Source organism: Phacochoerus africanus, chromosome 8 (genome assembly GCF_016906955.1).
Source record: "Phacochoerus africanus isolate WHEZ1 chromosome 8, ROS_Pafr_v1, whole genome shotgun sequence".
NCBI classification, from domain to species: domain Eukaryota; kingdom Metazoa; phylum Chordata; class Mammalia; order Artiodactyla; family Suidae; genus Phacochoerus; species Phacochoerus africanus.
This window is the reverse complement of record NC_062551.1, coordinates 42518533-42541368: the sequence shown is the minus strand read 5'-3', so window position 1 is coordinate 42541368 and position 22836 is coordinate 42518533. Positions and strand designations below refer to the sequence as shown.

The following is a 22836-nucleotide window of genomic DNA, read 5'->3' as shown; positions in this document are numbered from 1 at the left end:
GCCCCTCACTGGGTGTTGGCAGTGCAGGAGGGGTGCGAATCCTGCTTCTCAGCCTTTCATGTCCATCCATGTCACACGATGGCTTCGATACCGCAGCAGCCCTGCCGCCTTTGAGGAAGGAGGCGGTGGCAGTGGTCAGCAGGGTCCTGGCTGGGGCCCGGGGAGGCTGGGCACCGTTCCCTCAGCCTGGGGGGCTTTTGCAGGAAGTCGGGGAGTTGGCAGGAGACCTCTTCAGAGAGACCCCGTCAGAGCAAGCTGTTCATCCCGGTGCCCTTGAAAGTCTGTTTGCAGTTTCTTGGCCACAAGCTGGACATCAGGGATGAATTTTTCATTTTTAAAGAACATTTTGTTGTCCAATCCTCTCAAACCTACAGCACGTTTCAGTAAAGTACAGAGAACCCTCAGGTACTCTTCCCCAGATTTGCCGTATTTATTGTATCTCCCCATCTCCCCACCCCAGCTCTGTCTATCCATACACACACACACACCCCCGGACACACACACGCACACGCACACGCACCCACAGACACACACATTATCATTACTATTACTTTTTCTGAACCTTTTCCAAAAAGTGGAAGTTGCAGACACCATGTCCCTTTACTTCCAAACAATGTATATATTTCCTGCATAACCCCAGCGTAGTGATTACACTCAGAAAATGTAATGCCGATAGAATACTCTTCTCCAACACACTGTCCTTATGCAAATTCTGCTCATTGTCCTAGCCTTTTATAACAACAGCAACAACCAAAAAAAAAAATCTGTCTTTTTAGATGGAGGCCCATGTCCAGGATCGTGCCGTGTATTCAATTGTTAGTCCTTTCACTGTCCCTTCGTCTGGAACAGCTCCTCAGTCTGCCTCTTCCATGACATTGCCCTTTTGCTCTTGCTCTATAGCCTCTTCCTCAATGTGGGTTTCTCTGGTGTTTCTGTGATTAGATCACCGTTGTGCATTTTGGGTGGGAACGCCCCGGAAGGGTTCTTTATCTCTCCCAGTGCATCGTGTCAGGGGCCACATGATGTCAGCCTGTCTCATTGCGGATGTTAACTTCGGGGTAGGCATTTTCTTCCTTTTTTTTTTTTTGTCTTTTTGTTGTGTTATTGTTGTTGTTGTTGTTGCTATTTCTTGGGCCGCTCCCGCGGCATATGGAGGTTCCCAGGCTAGAGGTTGAATCGGAGCTGCAGCCACCGGCCTACGCCAGAGCCACAGCAACTCGGGATCCGAGCCGCGTCTGCAACCTACACCACAGCTCACGGCAACGCCGGATCGTTAACCCACTGAGCGAGGGCAGGGACCGAACCCGCCACCTCATGGTTCCTGGTCGGATTCGTTAACCACTGCGCCAAGACGGGAACTCCATTTTCTTCCTTTTTAAGTGGAAGCAGATAGGTTCTGAGAGGGAGAGGTTCCATCCCTGGTCAGGACCGGCTGTGGTCCCCAGCCTATCCACGGTCAGGGGCGGGGGCCACGCTGCCCTTCTCCACCCATGTTGCTGCTGCACTTGGGGCTTGTGAGCCCTGTCGGGCTTGAGGAGGGATGGCGTGGGGGGTTCCAGTATGCCAGCTTGGTGGGGGGCGGTCTGCAGCCCTGTGGTTCCCACGCATGCTCCTCTTTTCTTGCCAGGGATCTGCTCACCGCAGGTGCCCATCACTCATTGGTTTACCTGTTCTCTTCGTGGTACCCAAATCTACCAAGAGAACAGAGGCACCAGGCTTATTGTGGCTGGTCTTCCCAGGCACCCCGGCCATGGCTGGAGTGATGCGCTATGGAGCGGCTGCAGCACGCATCCTTCAGCCCCTCTGCCCTGCGGCACCGAGGGGCCCCAGGGTCATTCTGGGCTCTTATTCAGGGAGACGAGCCTTCTTGCTTTTTCCTTTCCCAGAGGTACCAGCCTTTTTATACTCTAAGGAACAGCTTCGTGCTTTTCTGTTGCCATATACCAATAGGATCAGGATCCTCTGCCGCCACAGTGACAGGGGCAACAGGGGAAAGAAAACATTTCAGCACCAGAAAGCAAGACGGAAGGGTGTTGGTGTCCCAGCACACCCACCCTGGAGCAGAGACGGGCGGGTGGGGTGCAGTGCTGGATCGGGGCCAGGCTCGGAGGTTGGTGGTCACACCGGCTGCTGATGCAGTGATGGCTCTCTTGTTCCAGGATGTCTTTATCCAAGGAAACCGGATTAAACTAGGAACTGGTTTCACGTGTCTTCTCTCCGTGCCCATTCTCTTTGAAGAAACTTTCTACAATGAAAAAGAAGAGAGTTTCAGCATATTATGCATAGCCCATCCCTTGGAAAAGAGAGAGAGTTCAGGTAGGCTGGGAGAAAACCCCTCTCTCCTGATTCGGAGGGATGTGCTTGTTGCACTTCCCCCTGACACAGCTTATATATAAACATCCCATCAGATATTCTAGAGCCTCCTAGAAACCTGTGTCACTGTTTACAATCATTCTTCCTAGAACTTAATCAAAAAGTCATCTCGAGGAGTTCCTCTTGTGGCTCAGCAGGTTACGAACCCGACATCATCTCTCTGAGGATGTGGGTTTGATCCCTGGCCTCACCCAGTGGGTTAAGCATCCGGTGATGCCATGAGCTGCGGCATAGTTTGCAGATGCAGCTTGGATCTGGTGTGGCTGTGGCTATGGCATAGCTGCAGCTCTGATTCAACCCCTAGCCTGGGAACTTCCATATGCTGCAGGAGCAGCTGTTCAAAAAAAAAAAAAAAAAAGAGTCATCTTGAGCCAAGGAGATGGGATATAGCTGCTCTTTGCGGTTGCACATGTTAGATGCTGCACACATAGACCTCCGTGCGAGCGTCACCCCCTGGCGTTGTGCAAAGTAGCAGCCCTGGCATTGTCTCTGGGTCTAGGCTCTAGGGCAACCTCTTCAAGCATTATTACCACCTGGCCCCACTGTTGCACCTTTTTTTATTTTTATTTATTTATTTTTTTAATCTTTTTGCCTTTTTCTAGGGCTGTTCCTGTGGCATATGGAGATTCCCAGGCTAGGGGTCTAATCGGAGCTAGAGCCACCGGCCTTTACCACAGCAACAGCAATGCAGGATCCGAGCTGCGTCTGCAACCTACACCACAGCTCACGGCAACAGCCAGATCCTTAACCCACTGAGCAAGGCCAGGGATCGAACCCACAACCTTATGGTTCCTAGTTGGATCTGTTAACCACTGCACCACGACGGGAACTCCTGTTGCACCTCTTTTTAATGGATAATAATTCTTTGGTGCTCTGGGAAACTGAGATAAGGAGTCATGTGCCAAATAAGAGCTGTCTGAGGCGCTTATTGTCAGGAATCAGGGCTTCTTCACCAGAGCCTCGCAGGTCGTGCCCATGGTCCCAGATACTTCAGGTTTTGTCCCAGGAATGGGCTTCAGGAGGACGAGGCTCTCTCGACCCCCAGCTGTCCTGTCATGAGGCTGCTCTTGGGTGATTTCTTGAAATAAGTTTATCCTTCTTCCATAGAAGATGGAGCCTGAAATCCCGGAGGAGCAGAGCAAAGGATTGTGAGACTTGCCCTCTTGGGAAACCGGGAAGGCTTCAGCCAGCTTGACCCTCTGTCTCTTTTTCAGAAGAGCCTTCAACATCCTCAGATCCCTTTTCGCTGAAAACCATCGAAGACGTGAGAGAGTTTTTGGGAAGGCACGCGGAGAGATTCGACAGAAACATCGCCTCTTTCCAGCGAACGTTCAGAGAGTGTGAAAGGAAGAGCCTCCGTCACCACATAGTCAGTAGTCATGTCGGGCTTGGCAAGGCGCGCCCTGTCTCAGGCTGGTTCAGAGCAAGGGGAACCCTCTCGGTTCACCCGGTAGCTTTGCTGCCTACACCGTTGGACGTTTTATTTGAATGTTTCTTCCTTCCTATTATAAAAGTAGTTCTTGGAGTCTCCTGGTGGCTCAGTGGGTTAAGGATCTGGCATTGTCCCTGCTGTGGCGTGGGTTTGATCCCCAGCCTGGGAACTTCTGCTTGCTGCAGGTGCAGCCAAAAAAAAAAAAGAGAGAGAGAAGTAGTACAAACCACAGTTGAAAACTTGAAAACCACAGAGAAATATAACAGTGAATATGGTTATCATCTATGTTAACCCTGAGGGGAATTTGTTCCTTCTCTTAATGCCTATTTACCTGAAAAAAGTTGAGTTTCTGTTGTGGCTCAGCAGGTTAAGAAGCTGACATAGTGTTTGTGAGGAAGTGGGTTCGATCCCTGGCCTTGCTTAGTGGGTTAAGGGTTCGGTGTTGACATGAGCTGTGGCATAGGTCGCAGATACAGCGAGGATCTAGCATTGACATGGCTGTGGTGTAGGCCGGCAGCTGCAGCTCTGATTGGATCTCTAGCCTGGGACCCTCCATATGCTGCAGGTGCGGCCATAAAAAGAAAAAAAAAGTTGAAAAAAAAATCGCCTTCCTGATTTGATAAGCTTGAATCAGGACGTGGAGCTTGGCACCCAGGGGATACATTTTGTGAAATGTTCTCCTGGCTCCAGGATGTGTTACACTCCTGGCTTTTGTGTCACGGCCTCGGATTACTAAGGCGACCTCTCTCTGCTCTGTGTTGCACAGGACTCCGTGAATGCTCTCTATACCAAATGCCTCCAGCAGCTGTTGAGGGACTCCCACCTGGTAAGCAGCATGACATTCAAATGAGAGAGTCGCAGGAGTTCCCGTCATGGCGCAGCGGAAACGAATCCAGCTAGAAACCATGAGGTTGCGGGTTCGATCCCTGGCCTCGTTCAGTGGGTTAAGGATCCGGCGTTGCCATGAGCTGTAGTGTAGGTCACAGATGTGGTTTGGATCCCGAGTTGCTGTGGCTCTGGTATAGGCCGGCAACTGCAGCTCCGATTTGACCCCTGGCCTGGGAACCTCTGTATGCTGAGGGTGCAGCCCTAAAAACCAAAAAAAAAAAAAAAAAAATTGCAGCTTGCCCATGTGCCAGCCCATGCTCTGTAACCGTACCTTTCTTGTCCTCCAGAAAGTGCTCGCCAAGCAGGAGGCCCAGATGAACCTGATGAAGCAGGCCGTGGAGGTCAGGGGCCAGGGCAGGGAGGGCAGAGAAGGTGCGGTGGGGGTAGCGGGGGGCTCCCTTGTTCCCCTCCCCCCGCCCCCACACCTTGAACTGGGCCCGCTGATTTCACAGATGTACGTCCAGCACGATATCTACGACCTCGTCTTTAAATACGTGGGCACCATGGAGGCCAGCGAGGTAAGTTCCCAGTCACCATCATGCAGGAGGGCAGCCCCGTTCTAAGCCTTTCAGGAGATTTGCAGCTCCGTTAAAAATCTGTTCTCAGGATGCTGCCTTTAACAAAATCACGAGAAGCCTTCAAGATCTTCAGCAGAAAGACATCGGTGTGAAACCCGAGTTCAGGTAAGGCCGTGCACTGCAGGAACAGTGTCCTTGGGCTGGGGCACCGTGCCCCTTGGAAGAAGGGCCCCCGGCAGGAGTGGCGGCGCTGATGTGATGTGGTTCATACAGAGGAGCAGGGCAGTTATTTGTGACCAGAGATAAAGGGCTGTCACATTCCAGCCCCTGTCTGCCAGCATGCCAGTGGGTGGAAGCCGGGGGGTTGGGGTTTTTCACAGATGGTCCCTGGGAGGGCATGCCACTCGCCCAGGTGGGCCTTGCTTGCAGACAACTCTCCTCACCTGCCTGTCTGAGCAATGCCCCCACGACCTTTGGGCCACCTCCTTTTTTTTTTTTTTTTTCCCCTTTTATCTTTTTAGGGCTGCACCTGCAGCATACGGAAGTTTCCCAGGCCAGAGGTTGAATTGGAGCTATAGCTGCAGCCTACACCTCAGCCATGGCAACTCCAGATCTGAGCCGCATCTGCCGCCTACACTACAAATTGTGGCAGCGAGGGGCACCTTCTTTTGAATTAAATTTCTAATGAAACAAGAGTTTCCAAACTATTTATATCTAAATTTCCTCTGCCCTCCCCCCAAAACCACTGACCTCTTTCGCTCTGGGGCTAAGGATTGTTTTTTGTTTTGTTTTGTTTTTCCTAATTCTCTGGTGCAGCTCTGTCACTTGGCAGCCTGATTGGGACCCTGATAGTTGTTGTGCTTTGCCACTGACTTGAGTCTGATTACTTTTGAGTTTCTCTTTCCGTTTTGCATTACTTATGGTTTGCTGTAAGAGGTGTGAGTCTGGGAGTTCCCATCATGGCTCAGTGGTTAGCGAACCTGACTAGCATCCATGAGGTTACAGGTTTGATCCCTGGCCTCGCTCCGTGGCTTAAGGATCCATCGTTGCCCTGAGCCGTGATGTAGGTCGCAGACATGGCTCGAATCTGGTGTTGCTGTGGCTCTGGCATAGGCTGGCGGCTACAGCTCTGATTGGACCCCTAGCCTGGAAACCTCCATATGCCAAGGGTGCAGCCCCAAAAACACCAAAAGAAAAGAAATGTAGATCTGAAACAAGTTGTTAGATCCAAGAAGGGAGTGCTCTCACACCAGGGTCTTAAGTTGGTCCCTTTCCAAATTGTTTTGCAGCTTCAACATCCCTCGTGCAAAGAGGGAACTGGCTCAGCTGAACAGATGCAGCTCTCCACAGCAGAAGCTGGCTTGTTTGCGGAAGGTGGTGCAGCTGATCACCCAGTCTCCCAGCCAGAGAGGTGTGTGCTCGGGCAGGGCGCTGGTGGCGGGCCTGCTGCATATGGTCGGATGCAAACAGCTGTCAAGGAGCAGGGCCATCGGACAGGGTCAAGGGGATGGGCTGGTGGTGGCAGAGCTTCTCCATGCGAGCACCCTGGAGTCTGTTCTGAGGAGGGGGTGCCTAGGGGTGGGGGTGGGGTAGGTTAGGTACTTTCGCGGTAAGAAAATGCTGGCGGAGAAGCAGTGGCCTCCAAACCGAGCCGAGCTAGTGATGGGAATGTGAGAGTTCAGCCATTTGTTAGGTTCTCTCTAGTTTAAACAAAAAAAAATTTTTTTTGCCTTTTTAGGGCTGCACCCATGGCATATGGAGGTTCCCAGGCTAGGGGTCCAGTGGTAGCTACAGCTGCCGGCCCACACCACAGCTCACAGTACTGCTGGGTGCTTAACCCACTGAGCGAGGCCAGGGATCGAACCCGTGTCCTCGTGGATTCTAGTCACATTCATTTCTGCTGAGCTATGACGGGAATTCCAAAAATCTTTCTCTTTTGACGGCAGCACCTGCAGTATATGGAAGTGCCCAGGCTGGGGGACAAATCAGAGCTGCAGCTCCTGCCCTACACCACAGCCACAGCAACATGGGATCAGAGCTGCAGCTGTGAGCTGTGCCACAGCTCTCAGCCATGCTGGATCCTTCACCCATTGAGCGAGGCCAGGGATTGAACCCTCATCCCAGTGGACAGATACTAGTCATGTGCTTAACCCGCTGAGCCACCATGGGAACGCTCTAATTTGGTATATACTTAAAATGTTTCGTTAGAAAAAGTAAAACAAAACAAGCTCAGAATAAAAGTAATGAGGAGGCAAATGAGTGTGTGCAGTTAGGGGATGATCTCCAGAGCATGTGGAATGTTTTTTTGTTTTTTGTCTTTTCCAGGGCCGCACCCAGAGCACATGGAGGTTCCCGGCCTCCACCACAGCCACAGCAATGCTGGATTCGAGCCGCATCTGCGACCTTCACCACAGCTCACGGCAATGCCAGATCCTTAACCCACTGAGCGAGGCCAGGGATTGAACCTGCAACCTCATGGTTCCTAGTCGGATTCATTAACCACTGAGCCACGACAGGAACTCCGAGAGCATGTGGCATGAAAGCGTATTTATGATACCCTGCGGACAGACTTCCCAGACTGTCTCTGGAAAGATATGTGGGAAGCAAGCAGCAGTGGCCTCTGGGGAGGAAGTCTGGGTGGCCTGGGTGGGAGGGACATGCCTGGCGTGCTCTTTTGTTTTGTTGAACATTTTCTTTTCTTTTCTTTTTTGCTTCTTAGGGAAGCACATGGAAGTTCCTAGGCTAGGGGTTGAATCCGAGCTATAGCGGCCAGCCTACACCACAGCCACAGGCACGCCAGATCCTTAATCCCCTGAGCAAGGCCAGGGATTGAACCTGTGTCCTCATGGATGCTGGTCAGATTTGTTAACTGCTGAGCCACAGTGGGAACTCCCTGTTGAACATTTTATTTATTTATTTTTATTTTTTTGTCTTTTTGCTATTTCTTAGGCCACTCCCTCGGCATATAGAGGTTCCCAGGCTAGGAGTCTAATCGGAGCTGTAACCACCGGCCTACGCCAGACCACAGCAACGCGGGATCCGAGCCGCGTCTGCAACCTACACCACAGCTCACGGCAATGCCGGATCCTTAACCCACTGAGCAAGGGCAGGGACCGAACCCGCCACCTCATGGTTCCTAGTTGGATTCGTTAACCACTGCGCCAGCCACGACGGGAACTCCCCTGTTGAACATTTTAAATGTGTGAATGGATCACTGAAACAAAATTACAATGGAAAAAAAAAAAAAATCAGGGAGGGCCTGTTGTGGCTCAGTGGTAACAAACCTGACTGGTACCCATGAGGACTCAGGTTTGATTCCTGACCTCACTCAGTGGGTTAAGGATCCGGCGTTGCCGTGAGCTGTGGTGTAGGTTGCAGATGCAGCTCGGGTCCCATGTTGCTATGGCAGTGGTGTAGGCTGGCAGCTACACCTCCAATTGGACCCCTAGCCTGGGAACCCTAAAAATATGCTGAGGGTGCAGCCCTAAAAAAAAAAAAAAAAAGGCAAAAATCGAGTCAAGCCACACATTAGCATCAGACTTTGTGGTGTATAAAACGGAAGTGACCCCAGGAGTGAGCAGACTTTTGGCAGTGACTCTGGCACACTTTCGAGTTGTTTCCATCATCACCAGCTTCCCCAGGCTCTTTATCTGTCCCGGGAAGTGGCGAGGGGACGATCTGCCTGGAGCTTGCTTTCTTCCGCCCACGTTCTGAGGACTCTAGGCCTACATTTCCCCGGAATCTGACATCGCTTTGGGACACTAGAAAGGAAACTGTGCGATTGAATTTCCCCCTGATGTGTCATCTTCCCAGATTGTGGTTTTGTGGGTCGGATGGTGGTGGGGAGCTGATAGGCTTGTCGGTCCTTTTGAGTCCAGGATGGCTTTGAACGTGTATTTCTCCCTCCCTTGCAGTTAACTTGGAGACCATGTGTGCTGATGATCTGCTGTCCGTCCTTTTATATTTGCTTGTGAAAACAGAGATCCCTAATTGGTAATATTTTTTGTTAAACTGTTTTGTTTTGTTTTGTTTTTTTTACAATGGCAGCACCATACGATGGTGGTTTTAGTGTCACTCTAGGAAACTGAGTGGCCCTTGTAAGCCAGGGACCCACCCTGCCTTCATTCTGCAAGGGGTTCGGGGGGGGAGGCTGTCATTCCATCTGCAGATGGGCAAACAGGCCCAGAGACCTCGTGTGTCTCATTGTGGAACATGTGGCTCGTCTGTGGGCGAGCGGGAAGCCGACTCCAGTTCTGTCTGGCTCCAGGGCCCTCTCCCACAGGAACCCAGGTTCACTATGTAATCATCAGCTTTCTAAAAGCTAGCCTACCAGGAAAGTCACAAGCCCCTTGCTTTGTTTTCCCAGTTGCGCCCAATCTAAGTAGAGACCCCAGGGGAAGCCGCCCTAGCTCCCCCGAGCTAACTGTCTTCATGACTGAGCCAATAGCCTTGTTTCTGCCCAGGTGTTGATTGGGCCTATGACACTAAAGCATCTTCCTTCCTTTTATTAGGATGGCAAATTTGAGTTATATCAAAAACTTCCGATTCAGCAGCTCAGCCAAGGATGAGCTGGGATACTGCCTGACCTCCATTGAGGCTGCAATCGAATATATTCGCCAGGGCAGCCTCTCCGTTAAGCCACCGGTGAGCTCTCCCTCCTGCCCTGCCCTTTCTTCTTGTCTCCCTCTCGCGTGTGACGGGCTTCTGAGGGTGGTGTTGGGGAGGGGGGCTCACAGATGCTCTCCCAGGAGAACAGGGTCTCAGCCGCTTCAAAACCACCCAGCATCCTACTCTATAGCCCAGGGAACTATATTCAGTTTCTTGGGATAGACCATGATGGAATATGAGAAGAAGAATATATATGTATATATGTATGACTGTACAGCAGAAATTGACACAACATTGTCAATCAATTCTACCCTAATAAAAAATAAATTAAAAAAAAAAGCCTGCCCGGCAGACGGAACACTGAGCACCCAGTGGGTTGTGAGACTTGGCGGGTTATCCTGGGTGCTCACGTTATTCATCTTCTGCTTCATTAACCCTCCTCATCCTCAAGAGCATGTGGCAGGGGGATCCTGGAAGAGGGGAGTTTGGAGGTCCTTCCTGTGATGGGCAAGGGGTGAGATTCTTTTCTTTTTTTTTTTTGGCTTTTTTCCATTTCTTGGGCCGCTGCCATGGCACATGGAGGTTCTCAGGCTAGGGGTCGAATCGGAGCTGCAGCCGCTGGCCTACGCCAGAGCCACAGCAACGCGGGATCTGAGCCGCGTCTGCGACCTACACCACAGCTCACGGCAACACCGGATCCTTAACCCACTGAGCGAGGCCAGGGATCGAACCCACAACCTCATGGTTTCTAGTCAGATTCGTTTCCGCTGTGCCACGACGGGATCTCCATGGGTGAGATTCTTACTGTCTGCAGTGTTCGGACTGAGGGGCCCTACTCCGGTTTTCCTGCTTGGTGGGTGAGCTTTGGCTGGCGGAGGCGATCCTAGTCCCACGAGAACTGTGAGACTCTTAAACCAAGCGTGCGCTGCCAGCTTATTTCACTGCATACCAACCAGCAAAGCGTGTCAAAATCGCAAAGCCAATATCAATCGAGCAAAGAGATGTCCGTAGTAAAAACCAGGAGTCTTGGAGTTCTCTGGTAGCACAGCGGGTTAAGGATCTGGTGTTGTCCCTGCTGTGGCTTGGGTTCAATCCCTGGCCCGGGCACATCCATGTGCCACAGAAAAAGCAAACCAACCACCCAGGAGTCCTGAGGATAGAGCATTCACTTGATCTTAATTTTCTCCCAAGAATAATAATAAAAAAATAAAATAAAAATTGGTGGAAACATCTGGAAAAGAATCTAGGCCTTTCCAGACAGGGCATTTCAGGTACAAGCATGTCTTTGAATTCTTTCATTGTTAGCATGCTTCTGTATTTTCCAGTCTTTTTCCTGGCCGTGTATACTTTACTTGAAATGATACTGTGGATAATAACACTTTTTTTTTTCCCCTGAAGGGAATAATTTTTTTTTTTTCTGATTAGAAGACTAACAAGTTTGCTTACAAATATTTGAAATATATAAAATTGCCATGAATGCAGCAAAAGCCTCCCATAAACATACTAGTTGAGACTTGTGTTAACATGTTGGTATATATCTTTTTTCTGTGTTTATGCAATGATTTTATATTGTCGGATTTTTTTTTTGTCTTTTTTGTTGTTGTTGTTATTTCTTGGGCCGCTCCCGCGGCATATGGAGGTTCCCAGGCTAGGGGTCGAATCGGAGCTTCAGCCACCGGCCTACACCAGAGCCACAGCAACGCGGGATCCGAGCCGCGTCTGCAATCTACACCACAGCCCACGGCAACGCTGGATCGTTAACCCACTGAGCAAGGGCAGGGACCGAACCCGCAACCTCATGGTTCCTAGTCGGATTCGTTAACCACTGCGCCACGACGGGAACTCCTGCAATGATTTTAAAATTGTAATTGCAAAAGTTCCTAGGCCGGGGCTCAACCCCACGCCACAACAGTGACAATTCTGGATCCTTAACCTGCTAAGCTACTGGGGAACTTCAAAAAATCGTGGGGTTTTTTTGTTTGTTTTTTGCTTTTTAGGGCCGCATCTGAGGCATATGGAGGTTCCCAGGCTAGGGGTCTATTCAGAGCTGTAGCTGCCGGCCTACACCACAGCCACAGCCACGCCAGATTTCTGCTGTGCCATGACAGGAACTTCTGGTTTTTTTTTTTTTTGCTATTTCTTGGGCCGCTCCTGCGGCATATGGAGGTTCCCAGGCTAGGGGTCGAACCGGAGCTGTAGCCGCCGGCCTGCACCAGAGCCACAGCAACACAGGATCCGAGTTGCGTCTGCAACCTACACCACAGCTCATGGCAACGCTGGATCCTTGACCCACAGAGCAAGGCCAGGGACCGAACCCGCAACCTCATGGTTCCTAGTTGGATTCGTTAACCACTGCGCCACCACGGGAACTCCTGGAACTTCTGTATTTTTAACCAAAATTTGAGATTATGCTGTGCTTGTTGGCACATAGCCTGATGGTATCATGGTGCTTGATGAAGAATTAATTTCTGCTCTTGGAGTTCCCATCGTGGCTCAGTGGTTAACGAATCCGACTAGGAACCATGATTTTGCGGGTTTGATCCCTGGCTTTTCTCAGTGGGTTAAAGATCCGGCGTTGCTGTGGCGTTGGCCGGCAGCTACAGCTCCGAGTAAAACCCTAGTCTGGGAACCTCCACGTGCTTCAGGTGTGTCTCTAGAAGAGGCAAAAGAAAAAAAAAAATTTCTGCTCTTGTCCAGGGTCAATTTGATTGCCCATACAGATGTGGATGAAATTAGAGGGTATCCATCTTATCTCAGATGTTCCTGTTATGACTCTCTTGGAAAGTTGTTTCTAATTTAGGGAGATACTGTTACTGTTCTAGAATGCACAGGCGTGCGCATGAGTGCCTCAGCAGAGTGAGAAATGCTGCTCACTGCCATCGCTGGGCAGTAAGATTTCTCAGTTTGAATTGTCTTCTCTGGGGTCCTCGGAACATAGGTTGTTTTCCCCTGGTGCCCGGAGAGGTTTTTCCGTCATGGCCCTGCCCTTCCAGTTCCTTCCCTCTGATTGGTCTCCCCTCCTGGACCCACTAGCTTGCAGAGGGCTGGCCTGATGCTCCCTGACAGGGCAGGGGCTGCCCCTGGTCACCTGGAAGGAGGTGCTCCCGTCCCCTTGCGCCCCCAGCCTGTACCGTGCCCAGCCTGCTTGCTTCCTCTCCGTGGCCTGTGGGCTGGAAGGCCACACCTTGGGCCAGAGAGGAAAGAGACTGGTTGACCAAGCACTACCCGTCAGCTTCTGACACCTGCTTCTCCTTCAGAAAGTGTTCCAGGTGGGACTGGGGGAGCCTGCGAGAGGTGGCCCCTCTTGTGCTGGTGTTGGTTTGAGTCCAGCTCTTGGACACGTCTGTTTGTCTCTCTGAGCCTCTGTCCATTTTCCTGTCTGCACTGGGGATGATGCTGGGGAGCTCACCTTTGCCTGGTGGGAAGCAAATGGGCTCTTTGCAAGTGCTTTTTCTGTCTGTCTGTCTGTCATTTTAGGGCTGCACCTACAGCATATGGAGGTTCCCAGGCTAGGGGTCCAATCGAAGCTGGAGCTGTCGGCCTACACCACAGCCACAGCAACGTGGGATCCAAGCCACATCTGCAACCTACACCACAGTTCACGGCAATGCTGGGTCCTTAACCTACTGAGCGAGGCCAGGGATTGAACCTGCGTCCTCATGGATGCTAGTCACGTTCGTTTACTGCTGAGCCACGGTGGGAACTCCAGTGTTCTTATTTGAATCTCCACGTGGCAGGTGAGATTCCTGAAGAGCGTTCAGGACTAAGTGTTAGGACATCAAATTATATTTTATTGTCAACTCTTTGTATAACATAGTTTCACAGAAATTTTCTCCCCAAGACATACATTATACTTGAGACGTACTTGAGATGACCACAAACATTCTTTTTTTTTTTTTTGGCTCACCCTGCCACCTATGGAGTTCCTAGGCCAGGGGTCACATCTGAGCCACGGTTGTGACATATGCTGCAGCTGTGGCACTGACAGCTCCTTAACCCACTGTGCCAGGCCAGGGATTGAACCTGAGTCCCAGCATTGCAGAGACTCCCCCCAGTCCCGTTGGGCCACGGCAGGAATGACTGTAAATATTCTTTAATTCATTAATGAATTAGCTTTAGCTTTTTGTAGATAACCCTTCCTGGGATGACTCTCTTCACCTCTGCGGACAGAGGAGGACGGGGGAGCAACTGAAAAGCATCCCTGCCCCCTCGGCTCCAGCTTCGCAGGCTTCCTGGTCTTTCTGGCTTCCAATAAACAGTATTTACCCTTTTCCCAGATTGATCCTAGCCAATGGGCTATTTGTCCTGGTAGCTCATTCTTCTCTGAAGAGTCAGGCCTAGAAGGTCTGCCTCTTTTTATCACTGCCCTTCAAACTGTCATCCCCAAGAGGAGAAAAGAGCCCAGATGCACCTGAACCGTAAGGTCTTTGATGTTTCTCTGACTCGAAGCATCGCAGCTGTAAATCACTGAAGAAAACAGTGCCTGTGCTAACGGGGAGCTCGGTGACCTTATTGCTGAGAGGTTGGCGTTTGTTGGCCAGGACAGCCCCGTGGGGGCAGCTGGTGTGAGGGGCCCTGCTTGACGGTGGACCCCCCCCCCCCCCAGTGTGCTGCCAGCTCTGTCTTTAACTGGGCTTCTAAATCAGGACTTAGGGAGCCATAAAGAGACTTGGTTCCATAATTTGGTCAGGGTTTTGGTGAGTTCTTCTGGCTGCAGCTGGCTGGAAACAATCCTGTCCACCTCCAAGATTCTTTTCGAGGAAATCAATTTGTCATCAGTTTAGTTGCAGGTGGTCAAGTGAGCATTGAAGTGTCTGGCTAGAAATTATTTCATAAAGTAAGGATACATTTTTGGATTTTTTTGTATTAAAATAAAAAATCACTGGGAGTTCCTGTTGTGGCGCAGTGGAAACAAATCTGACTGGTGTCCATGAGGATGCGGGTTCGATCCCTGGCCTCACTCTGTGGGTCAAGGATCTGGCGTTGTTGTGAGTTGTAGTGTAGGTCGGAGATGTGACTCGGATCCCACGTTGCTGTGGCTGTGGTGTAGGCCGGCGGCTGTAACTCCTATTTGACCCGTAACCTGGCCCCAGGCACATTCCATATGCCATGCGTGGGGCCCTAAAAAGACAAAAAAAAATTACCTGCACTATGATGATGTGAGTTTCTGCTTTGGGGTGGACTCAATATTTTATTGGACTTTGGGCCAGTGGCCATTTACGTGATGTCTTAATATGTTTGTTAAAAAAGCAGGACCTTGGAGTTCCCGCTGTGGTACAGTAGGATTGGCAGCTTCTCTGGAGCGCTGGGACACAGGTTCAATCCCCGGCCCAGCGCAGTGGGTTAAGGATCCAGCATTGCTGCAGCTGTGGCGTAGGTTGCAACTGTGCCTCGGATCTGATCACTGGCCTGGGAGCTCCATATACCTTTGGGTGGCCAAAAAGGAAAAAAAAAAAAAAGCAGGACCCTTCTCTCTCCTGTTGGCTGACACTGGGAAGTATAGCCCAGCCTGTAAAACGGTTCCCCTGTTTGTGAGCCCAGATCAAACACAGGGGCCAGGGCTCTGCAGGCAGAAGGATGGACCTTTGAGAGGAGGAGGAGGCCAGGACAACTGAGGCTTCCATCTGGAGGATGGTGGTGTGTGCATGCCTCATCACACACACACACACACACACACACACACACACACACACACAGGTCCCCACTGGGAAACCATGGTCAGAGCTCCACTTCCTGGAGAGGCATCGGGGGAGCCCCTGGCCCAGCCTGCTGAGGGTGCTGGGTGGCTCGGGAAGGGTTGGGAGAGGCAGCGCCCGTCCTGTTCTGCGGGAAAGGGCAAGGATTGTCCCCGGGTCCTCTGTTTCCAAGGATCTGCCCTGACAGCTTTGATATGTGATAAAACGGATTGTCGGCTTTTCCTGCAGGAGTCTGAGGGATTTGGTGACAGACTGTTCCTTAAGCAGAGAATGAGCTTACTGTCTCAGATGACATCAACGCCCATTGACTGCCTCTTTCAGGTGAGACACCCGGAGGTCCAGCAGGCACAGGTATGCAGGGAGCTCTCCATCCTTCTGTGCCTCCAGAGTCTCAAAGACTCCATCAGGGTGGTCTGCGCTCGAGGGGGTCGTAGGAGTGCTGAGGTCTTACAGAGCCCCCCCCCCCCACCGCAACCCCGGGCCTAGTGCTCTGTGAGTGGAACCCTCGACCCGGCTGTGCTCCTCTATCCATTCCATGAAACACGACTTGTTCTTCACAGTCAGCTCGGTGGGGCCTCACCCACAGCCCCGTCGGAACTGGTGCCTCTTCTGGGCTCCAGGAGCCCACCTGACAGATGTTTGTGTGAGCTTGCTGGGCTGGGAGGCTGGCACATCAGGCAGCTCCCTCCTTGCGTCTGATCAACCACGGGAAGGCTGGCGAGATGCCCTTCGAGGCAGTCATCGGAAGGCCACCTGGGGGGAGTTCCCAAGTTCCCATTGTGGCTCAGCGGTTAGCAAACCCTACTAGCACCCATGAGGATTCGGGTTCGATCCCTGACCTTGCTCAGTGGGTTAAGGATCCAGCGTTGCCATGAGCTGTGGTGCAGGTCGAAGACTGGGCTCGGATCTGGCATTGCTGTGGCTGTGGCATAGGCCAACGGCTATAGCTCCAATTCCACCTCTAGCCCAGGAACTGCCACCATATGTCTCAGGTGTGGCTGTAAAAAGGAAAAAAAAAAAGAAAAAAAAGAAAAAAAGCTACCTGGGACCAGACTGAGTTCCATGGGGGACCCGGAGCTATGTGCCTGCACCCCCACTCTGTGCTCCCTGCAGGTCTGCTTTGGGGTGGGGTCTCGTGTGAACTGCACCTCTTCTGCAAGCAGAGGCTCTCATAGACTGTGAGAGGATTTGACTTCCCTAATGAGGGGTCAGAATCGACAGCAAGGTTCCGGATGTATCCCCGACCCCACTCTTACTGCTCTGGAAATTTTGTCATCCTGTTTTGGTTTTGTTTTTTTAGTTATGGAAAAACCCTAACATTTCCAAAAATAAAGGAGAGTAGCGTAAGGGATGAACCCCCGTGTTGCCTTCTCCCAGTCTCGTTTCATTTCTCCTCCCACCCTCCTCTCCCCATCCGCCCAAATTATTTTGAAACAAGTCCCAGAGAGCAAATCATTTCCACCCATCCGTCCGTAGATACGTGATTCTCTAAGGACACTCGAAAAATTCACACCTTGGAGTTCCCATCATGGCTCAGTGGTTAACGAATCTGACTAGGAACCATAAAGTTGTGGGTTCAATCCCTGGCCTCGCTCAGTGGGTGTAGCTGTGGTGTAGGCCGGCAGCTACAGCTCCGATTTGACCCCTAGCCTGGGAACCTCCATGTGCCACGGGGGCAGCCCAAGAAAAATGGCAAAAAGACAAAAAAAAAAAAAAATCACACCGTAAGGGAGTGAATAGTTCCTTAATGGCAACGGTGTCTGTGCCGGCACTTTTTAGCACATCGCATCAGGTAACCAGAAAGAAGTGGAAAGACTTCTGAGCCAGGAAGACCAAGACAAAGATGACGTCCAAAAGATGTGCCACCCTCTGTGCTTCTGTGATGACTGTGAGAAACTCGTCTCCGGGTAAGAGGGTCCTGTGTCGGCTTCGTGCCAGGAAGTGGGAGCCCGGGTGGCCCCCGGGCAGAACTTTCCCACTTGCTGGCTGAGCCATTTAAAATAAGGAGCTTGGAGTTCCCATCGACTAAGAACCATGAGGTTGCAGGTTCAATCCCTGGCCTCACTCAGTGGGTTAAGGATCCGGCGTTGCCGTGAGCTGTGGTGTAGGTTGCAGATGCGGCTCAGATCCCGCATTGCTGTGGTTGTGGTGTAGGCTGGTGGCTACAGCTCTGATTAGACCCCTAGCCTGGGAACCTCCATATGCCGTGGGCGTGGCCCTAAAAGGACCAAAAAAAGACAAAAAAAACCCCAAAAAAATAAATAAAAATAAGGAGCTTATCCCTGCCACACTCTGCCTCCTTCGCTGTAAAGTAGAGACAGTAACTCCTGTCTCTAGAGAATCAGATAAAATAAAGGTCTTAAAAATATTTGGCATTTTACCAGGGGTAGGCGGGCAGAGGGTTTTAGGATCGGAGGAATGTCAGGTTCTCCCCAGAGCCTGTTTGGCTTCCCCATGTCCTTCTCAGGCTGTTCTGCAGGGTGTCGAGGCCCCGAGTGGTGGGTGGCCGGAGAGGCCCTGCGGAAGCCAGGGCTGATCCTCTTGGGGGCGCTGTAGGGAGACCCAGCTTGGGTCCCATTCGGAGATCTGTCTGCTCGTCCCAGGACCCTGGCGTGTCCATTTCTAAGGTGTATTTTTCTGTCTCCTCTTTCTCTTTTAGGAGGCTGAACGACCCCTCGGTTGTCACGCCCTTCTCCAGAGACGACAGAGGTCATACACCGCTCCACGTGGCTGCCCTCTGTGGTATGTGCTCTTGCCTTTGTGCTGCTGGGGCATAAGGATGGAGCCAGAGGTGGGGCCCAGCGGAGGGTGGCTGCCGGGGGTGGTGGCATTGGGGTGCGGAAGGGCTCTTGTCATGGGCCTACACCTCAGGGGCCTTCACATGCTGCTTGTGAGCTGGAAGAGTCCGTATCCAGTGTGTGTGTCCTGACACTGCCCAGGGCTGCTAGTCCAGCCACGGAAGGCTTGAAGCCAGACTATGAGGATGGCCTCAGAATTGGGGTTCTTAGGGAGTTCCCGCTGTGGTGCAGTGGGTTAATGATCTGGCTTGGCTCTGTGGAGGTGCTGGTTTGATCCCCAGCCTGGCACAATAGGTTAAGGGATCTGGTGTTGCTGCAGCTGTGGTATAAGTTGCAGCTGCAACTCAGATTCCATCCCTGTTCCCAGACCTTCCATATGCTGTGGGTATGGCCAGAAAAAAAAAAAATACAATTGGGGTTTTTATAGTTCTGCTTTAAAAAAGAAACTTTACTGTCTTTCCAAGTGCGCATTTTAAAATTTTATTTATTTATTTAGGGCCTCACCTGAGGCATATGGAGGTTCCCAGGCTAGGGGTCAAATTGGAGCTACAGCGGCTGGCCTACGCCAGAGCCACAGCAACAAGGGATCCAAGCCACATCTGTGACATATACCACAGCTCACAGCAATGCTGGATCCTTAACCCACTGATCGAGGCCAGGGGTCGAACCCGCATCCTCATGGATTCCAGTCGGGTTCGTTAACCGCTGAGCCATGAAGAGAACTCCCCAAAATGCACATTTAAAAAAAAGTACACATTCAAGGTAGGAAACACAAACACCTGTAGCGTCACCCACCATCCGCCTGTCTCCCAGAGATCGTTTTGATTCATGACTGAAATCTCAGCGTGCTTGTGTGTGTGTGTGTGTGTGTGTGTGTGTGTGTGTGTACAGATATGATAGTGTGGGGGTCACACTGTTTGGTCCAGCCCTGTTTGTCGCTTGGCCATATGTCACATTTCTCTGTGTCAGTAATTTTTTCACGGTGGCACTTGAAATCTTCTCCCCTGTGAATGGATGCCCCACAGAATCTTCTAAGGCTCTTTTCTCCTGCCTTCTGTTGCTGGCAGCGGGCAGGGGGGGTGTGGACTAGAGCTGAGTCCCTCCGAGGACCACCCAGCAGAAAAGTACCTGCCGGCGTGTCCCGGCTGGGGGCTGAGAGGGGAAAATGACGCCGGGGCTTCACATGGCAGGTTTGGAATCCGCCCCGTCTGGTCGCTTGTGTTCCGTAGGGCAGGCGTCCCTCATCGACTTTCTGGTGTCCAAGGGCGCGGTGGTGAACGCCACGGACTACCACGGCTCCAGCCCACTGCACCTGGCCTGTCAGAAGGGCTACCAGAGCGTGACGGTGAGCGGCCGGGCTCGGCCGGGCCAGGCTCTGCGCTGGGCGTCACGAGGCCAGCTGCTCTGCCCCAGGCTGGCTCTGCTGGGCCCATGGAGGGCTGGGGTCTCCATCCCCCGGGGTCTGCTGGACAAACTCTTAGGTGTCGATGTGAAACGTCACAGTCATCAGGGGAAAGAAGGGCGAGGCCATAGACTTATTTTGGGGGGGCATGGGGGGCACACCTGCGGCATACAGAAGTTCCCAGGCTAGGGGTCGAATCAGAGCTATAACTGCGGCCGCTGCCACAGCAACGCCAGATCCGAGCCGCCTCTGCAACCAACACTATAGCTCAGGGCAACGCCGGATCCTTAACCTACTGAGTGAGAGCAGGGATCGAACCTGAGTCCTCAGAGATACTAGTCAGATTTGTTTCTTTTTGCAATTTCTTGGGCTGCTCTTGCGGCATATGGAGGTTCCCAGGCTAGGGGTGGAATTGGAGCTGTAGCCACCGGCCTACGCCAGAGCCACAGCAACTCGGGATCCGAGCCATGTCTGCAACCTACACCACAGCTCACAGCAACGCCAGATCCTTAACCCACTGAGCAAGGGCAGGGATCGAACCCGCAACCTCATGGTTCCTAGTCAGATTCGTTAACCACTGCGCCACGACAGGAACTCTGCCATAGACTTTTTAAATCGCTAAGCTTTTTATTGGGAAGGATGAGAGTGATGATCTATCTATCTCTATATATCTATTTTTGCTTTTTATTATTATTATTTTTTTTTATTAGGAGTTTCCTGGTGATCTAGTGGTTAGAATTTGGTGCTTTCACTGCTGTGGCCCAGGTTCAACCCCTAGTCTAGGACCTAGGATCCCATATCGAGCTGCTGTATACCTCACGCCCAAAAATAATCTTTTTGAGTTCCCTGGTGGCCTAGTGGTTAAGGACCTGGCATTGTCATAGCTGTGGCATGGGTTTGATCCCTGGCCTTGGAATTTCTTAATGACATGGGTGTAGCCAAAAAAAAATTTTTTTTAAGAGTTCCTGTCGTGGCTCAGTGGAAATGAATCTGACTAGCATTCACACAAGGCTGCAGGTTTGATCCCTGGCCTTGCTCAGTGGGTTAAGGATTCGGCATCGCTATTGCTGTGGTGTAGGCCAACAGCTACAGCTCCAATTTGACCCTTAACCTGGGAACCTCCATATGCTGTGGGTGTGGCCCTAAAAAAAAGAAAAGAGAGAAAAAAATACATAAATATATTATTTTAAATTCAAGTATTGAAGTATCATTGATTTACAGTGTTGTGTTAGTTTCGAGTGTACTGAAAAATGATTTGGTTTTATAGATAATACGTATTTTCAGGTTATTTTCCATTATAGGCTTGATGTAAATTTATTTTTAAATTTTTACATTTTTTAATTATTATTATTCAAGTAGAGGTGATTTGCAGTGGGAGTTGCTGTAAATTTCCTTGTAGCGTAAGTAGATAAGGTTGAAAATGGAGACCAGCAACTCCCCCCGCCCCACCCCGTGGGACTCCAGGCCCTGCTCCCAAGGAAGCGCGCGCCTGCGCTGCCAGGCTTGCTGGCATTCATTTCCCCTCTTTTCCCTCTCCTTCGGAAGCTGCTGCTGCTGCACTACAAAGCCAATGCCCAAGTGCAAGACAACAACGGCAACACTCCTTTGCACCTGGCCTGCACATACGGCCACGAAGACGTAAGTGCGCTTGCTGTTCTGAGGGCGGCTGCTTTCCCCCTTTCCCACTCGGGGAGAGACGTGAATTTCCAGTGAGCTCAGGGTATTTCATGTTGACGATTATTGGAATATTTGGTGTGTAATTTTTTTTTTTAATTACAAAATGAAGCAGGAGTTCCCGGCATGGCTCAGCAGAAATGAATCTGACTGGTATCCATGAGGACGCAGGTTTGATCCCTGGCCTTGATCAGTGGGTTAAGGATCTGGCATTGCCATGAGCTGTGGTGTAGGTCACAGACACGGTTCAGATCCCCTGTTGCTGTGGCTGTGGTGTAGGCTGGCAGCTGTAGTTCTGATTGGATCCCTAGCCTGGGAACCTCCATATGTTGCACGTGCCACCATGAAAAGACAAAAAAAATTAAGCAGGGTATTACAGATGCTCTAGAAATCTGTAACTGTGAGTTCTCTGGCTTAGCACTTAAGGACTTGGCATTGTCACCACTGTGATGCAGGTTCAGTCCCTGGCCCCGGGAACTTCCACATGCCGAAAGCTAGGCAAAAAAAAAAAACACAAAAAAAACCCCACAAATCTGTAATGAAATCGTCTTTTCCTAAAATTACCTCATTTGCACTCATCCCTGCGCCCATCTGCTCCTTACCTTTGGTCATCCTCAGTTTTTACATTTTATATTTTTCTAGTAATATCAGGGAATTTTAATCATTTTTATTTTCACTTAATATTTACCTGTGTGTGTGGGTCTGACTCTGGGTGATTTTTTTTTTTCCCCCTAACCACTCTGCCCCCTTTTTCTCCATGGTCCTGTATAGATAGATTTATGCAGACAGAGGATTGAGGCTGGGTGAGGTGGTTGATGGGTGAAAACGAGATCATAATCTCTACATTTCTAGGCAGTTTACTTTCCCAACTTAGTGCACCGTGGCCGTCCCCTAGGGCCGTAGGCATGGAGGGAGCCCATTCTGCAGTCGCTCCACAATAGTGTGTTATGTGTGTCCAGGTCCCTAAGCCCCTGTTGGATGATTCCTTAGGTGGGCTCACAGGACTCAGCCTCATTCTCAGCTGTGATGTCTCGCAGCGATGGGACACAGGGCACGGATCAGCCAAGGGCGAGGTGCAAGGATGAAATCCGGGGTGAACCAGGTGCAGACGTCCCTGAGTCTCTTCCTGCGGAGTCACACACAGGACACGCTCATTTCCTCCGGCAACAAGTCCTGACCATGTGTGTGAAGCATTTTCTCCCAGGAGAGCTCATCGAGGGCCTTAGTGCCCGAGGTTTCCCTGGAGGCTGGTCGTGTAATTCCGTCTGCCTGGCATGTAGCCAAGCCCCAGGCTCCCAGGAGGAAAGCAGGTGCTCAGCACAAACCAGATGGTTGGACACACAGTCTAGGCCCCGGGGGGCCCCTCTTATCAGTTAGGGGACCGTGGGAACACTCCCCAAATCCAGGCTCCCAGGGAACATCGCACACGAGTCAGGGGCCAGCCTTG

General features: G+C 51.2%; 1 protein-coding gene across 4 annotated transcripts in view; it reads left to right on the top strand.

Annotated features, from left to right (window-relative positions):
• ANKRD27 (ankyrin repeat domain 27) overlaps positions 1 to 22836 on the top strand; it is a 58908-nt gene that overhangs the window by 16191 nt on the left and 19881 nt on the right. For 3 of the 4 annotated variants that reach the window (XM_047789739.1, XM_047789737.1, XM_047789738.1), the window contains exons 4-17: positions 2160 to 2316; positions 3588 to 3742; positions 4572 to 4631; positions 4981 to 5034; positions 5146 to 5211; positions 5300 to 5376; positions 6501 to 6622; positions 9126 to 9204; positions 9723 to 9855; positions 15744 to 15836; positions 17295 to 17422; positions 18175 to 18257; positions 19543 to 19658; positions 21261 to 21353. In XM_047789739.1, the coding sequence (XP_047645695.1) occupies positions 2160 to 2316; positions 3588 to 3742; positions 4572 to 4631; positions 4981 to 5034; positions 5146 to 5211; positions 5300 to 5376; positions 6501 to 6622; positions 9126 to 9204; positions 9723 to 9855; positions 15744 to 15836; positions 17295 to 17422; positions 18175 to 18257; positions 19543 to 19658; positions 21261 to 21353 (1416 nt within the window). The remainder of the gene's footprint in view (positions 1 to 2159; positions 2317 to 3587; positions 3743 to 4571; positions 4632 to 4980; positions 5035 to 5145; positions 5212 to 5299; positions 5377 to 6500; positions 6623 to 9125; positions 9205 to 9722; positions 9856 to 15743; positions 15837 to 17294; positions 17423 to 18174; positions 18258 to 19542; positions 19659 to 21260; positions 21354 to 22836) is intronic. The other variant, XM_047789740.1, reaches the window with a different exon arrangement.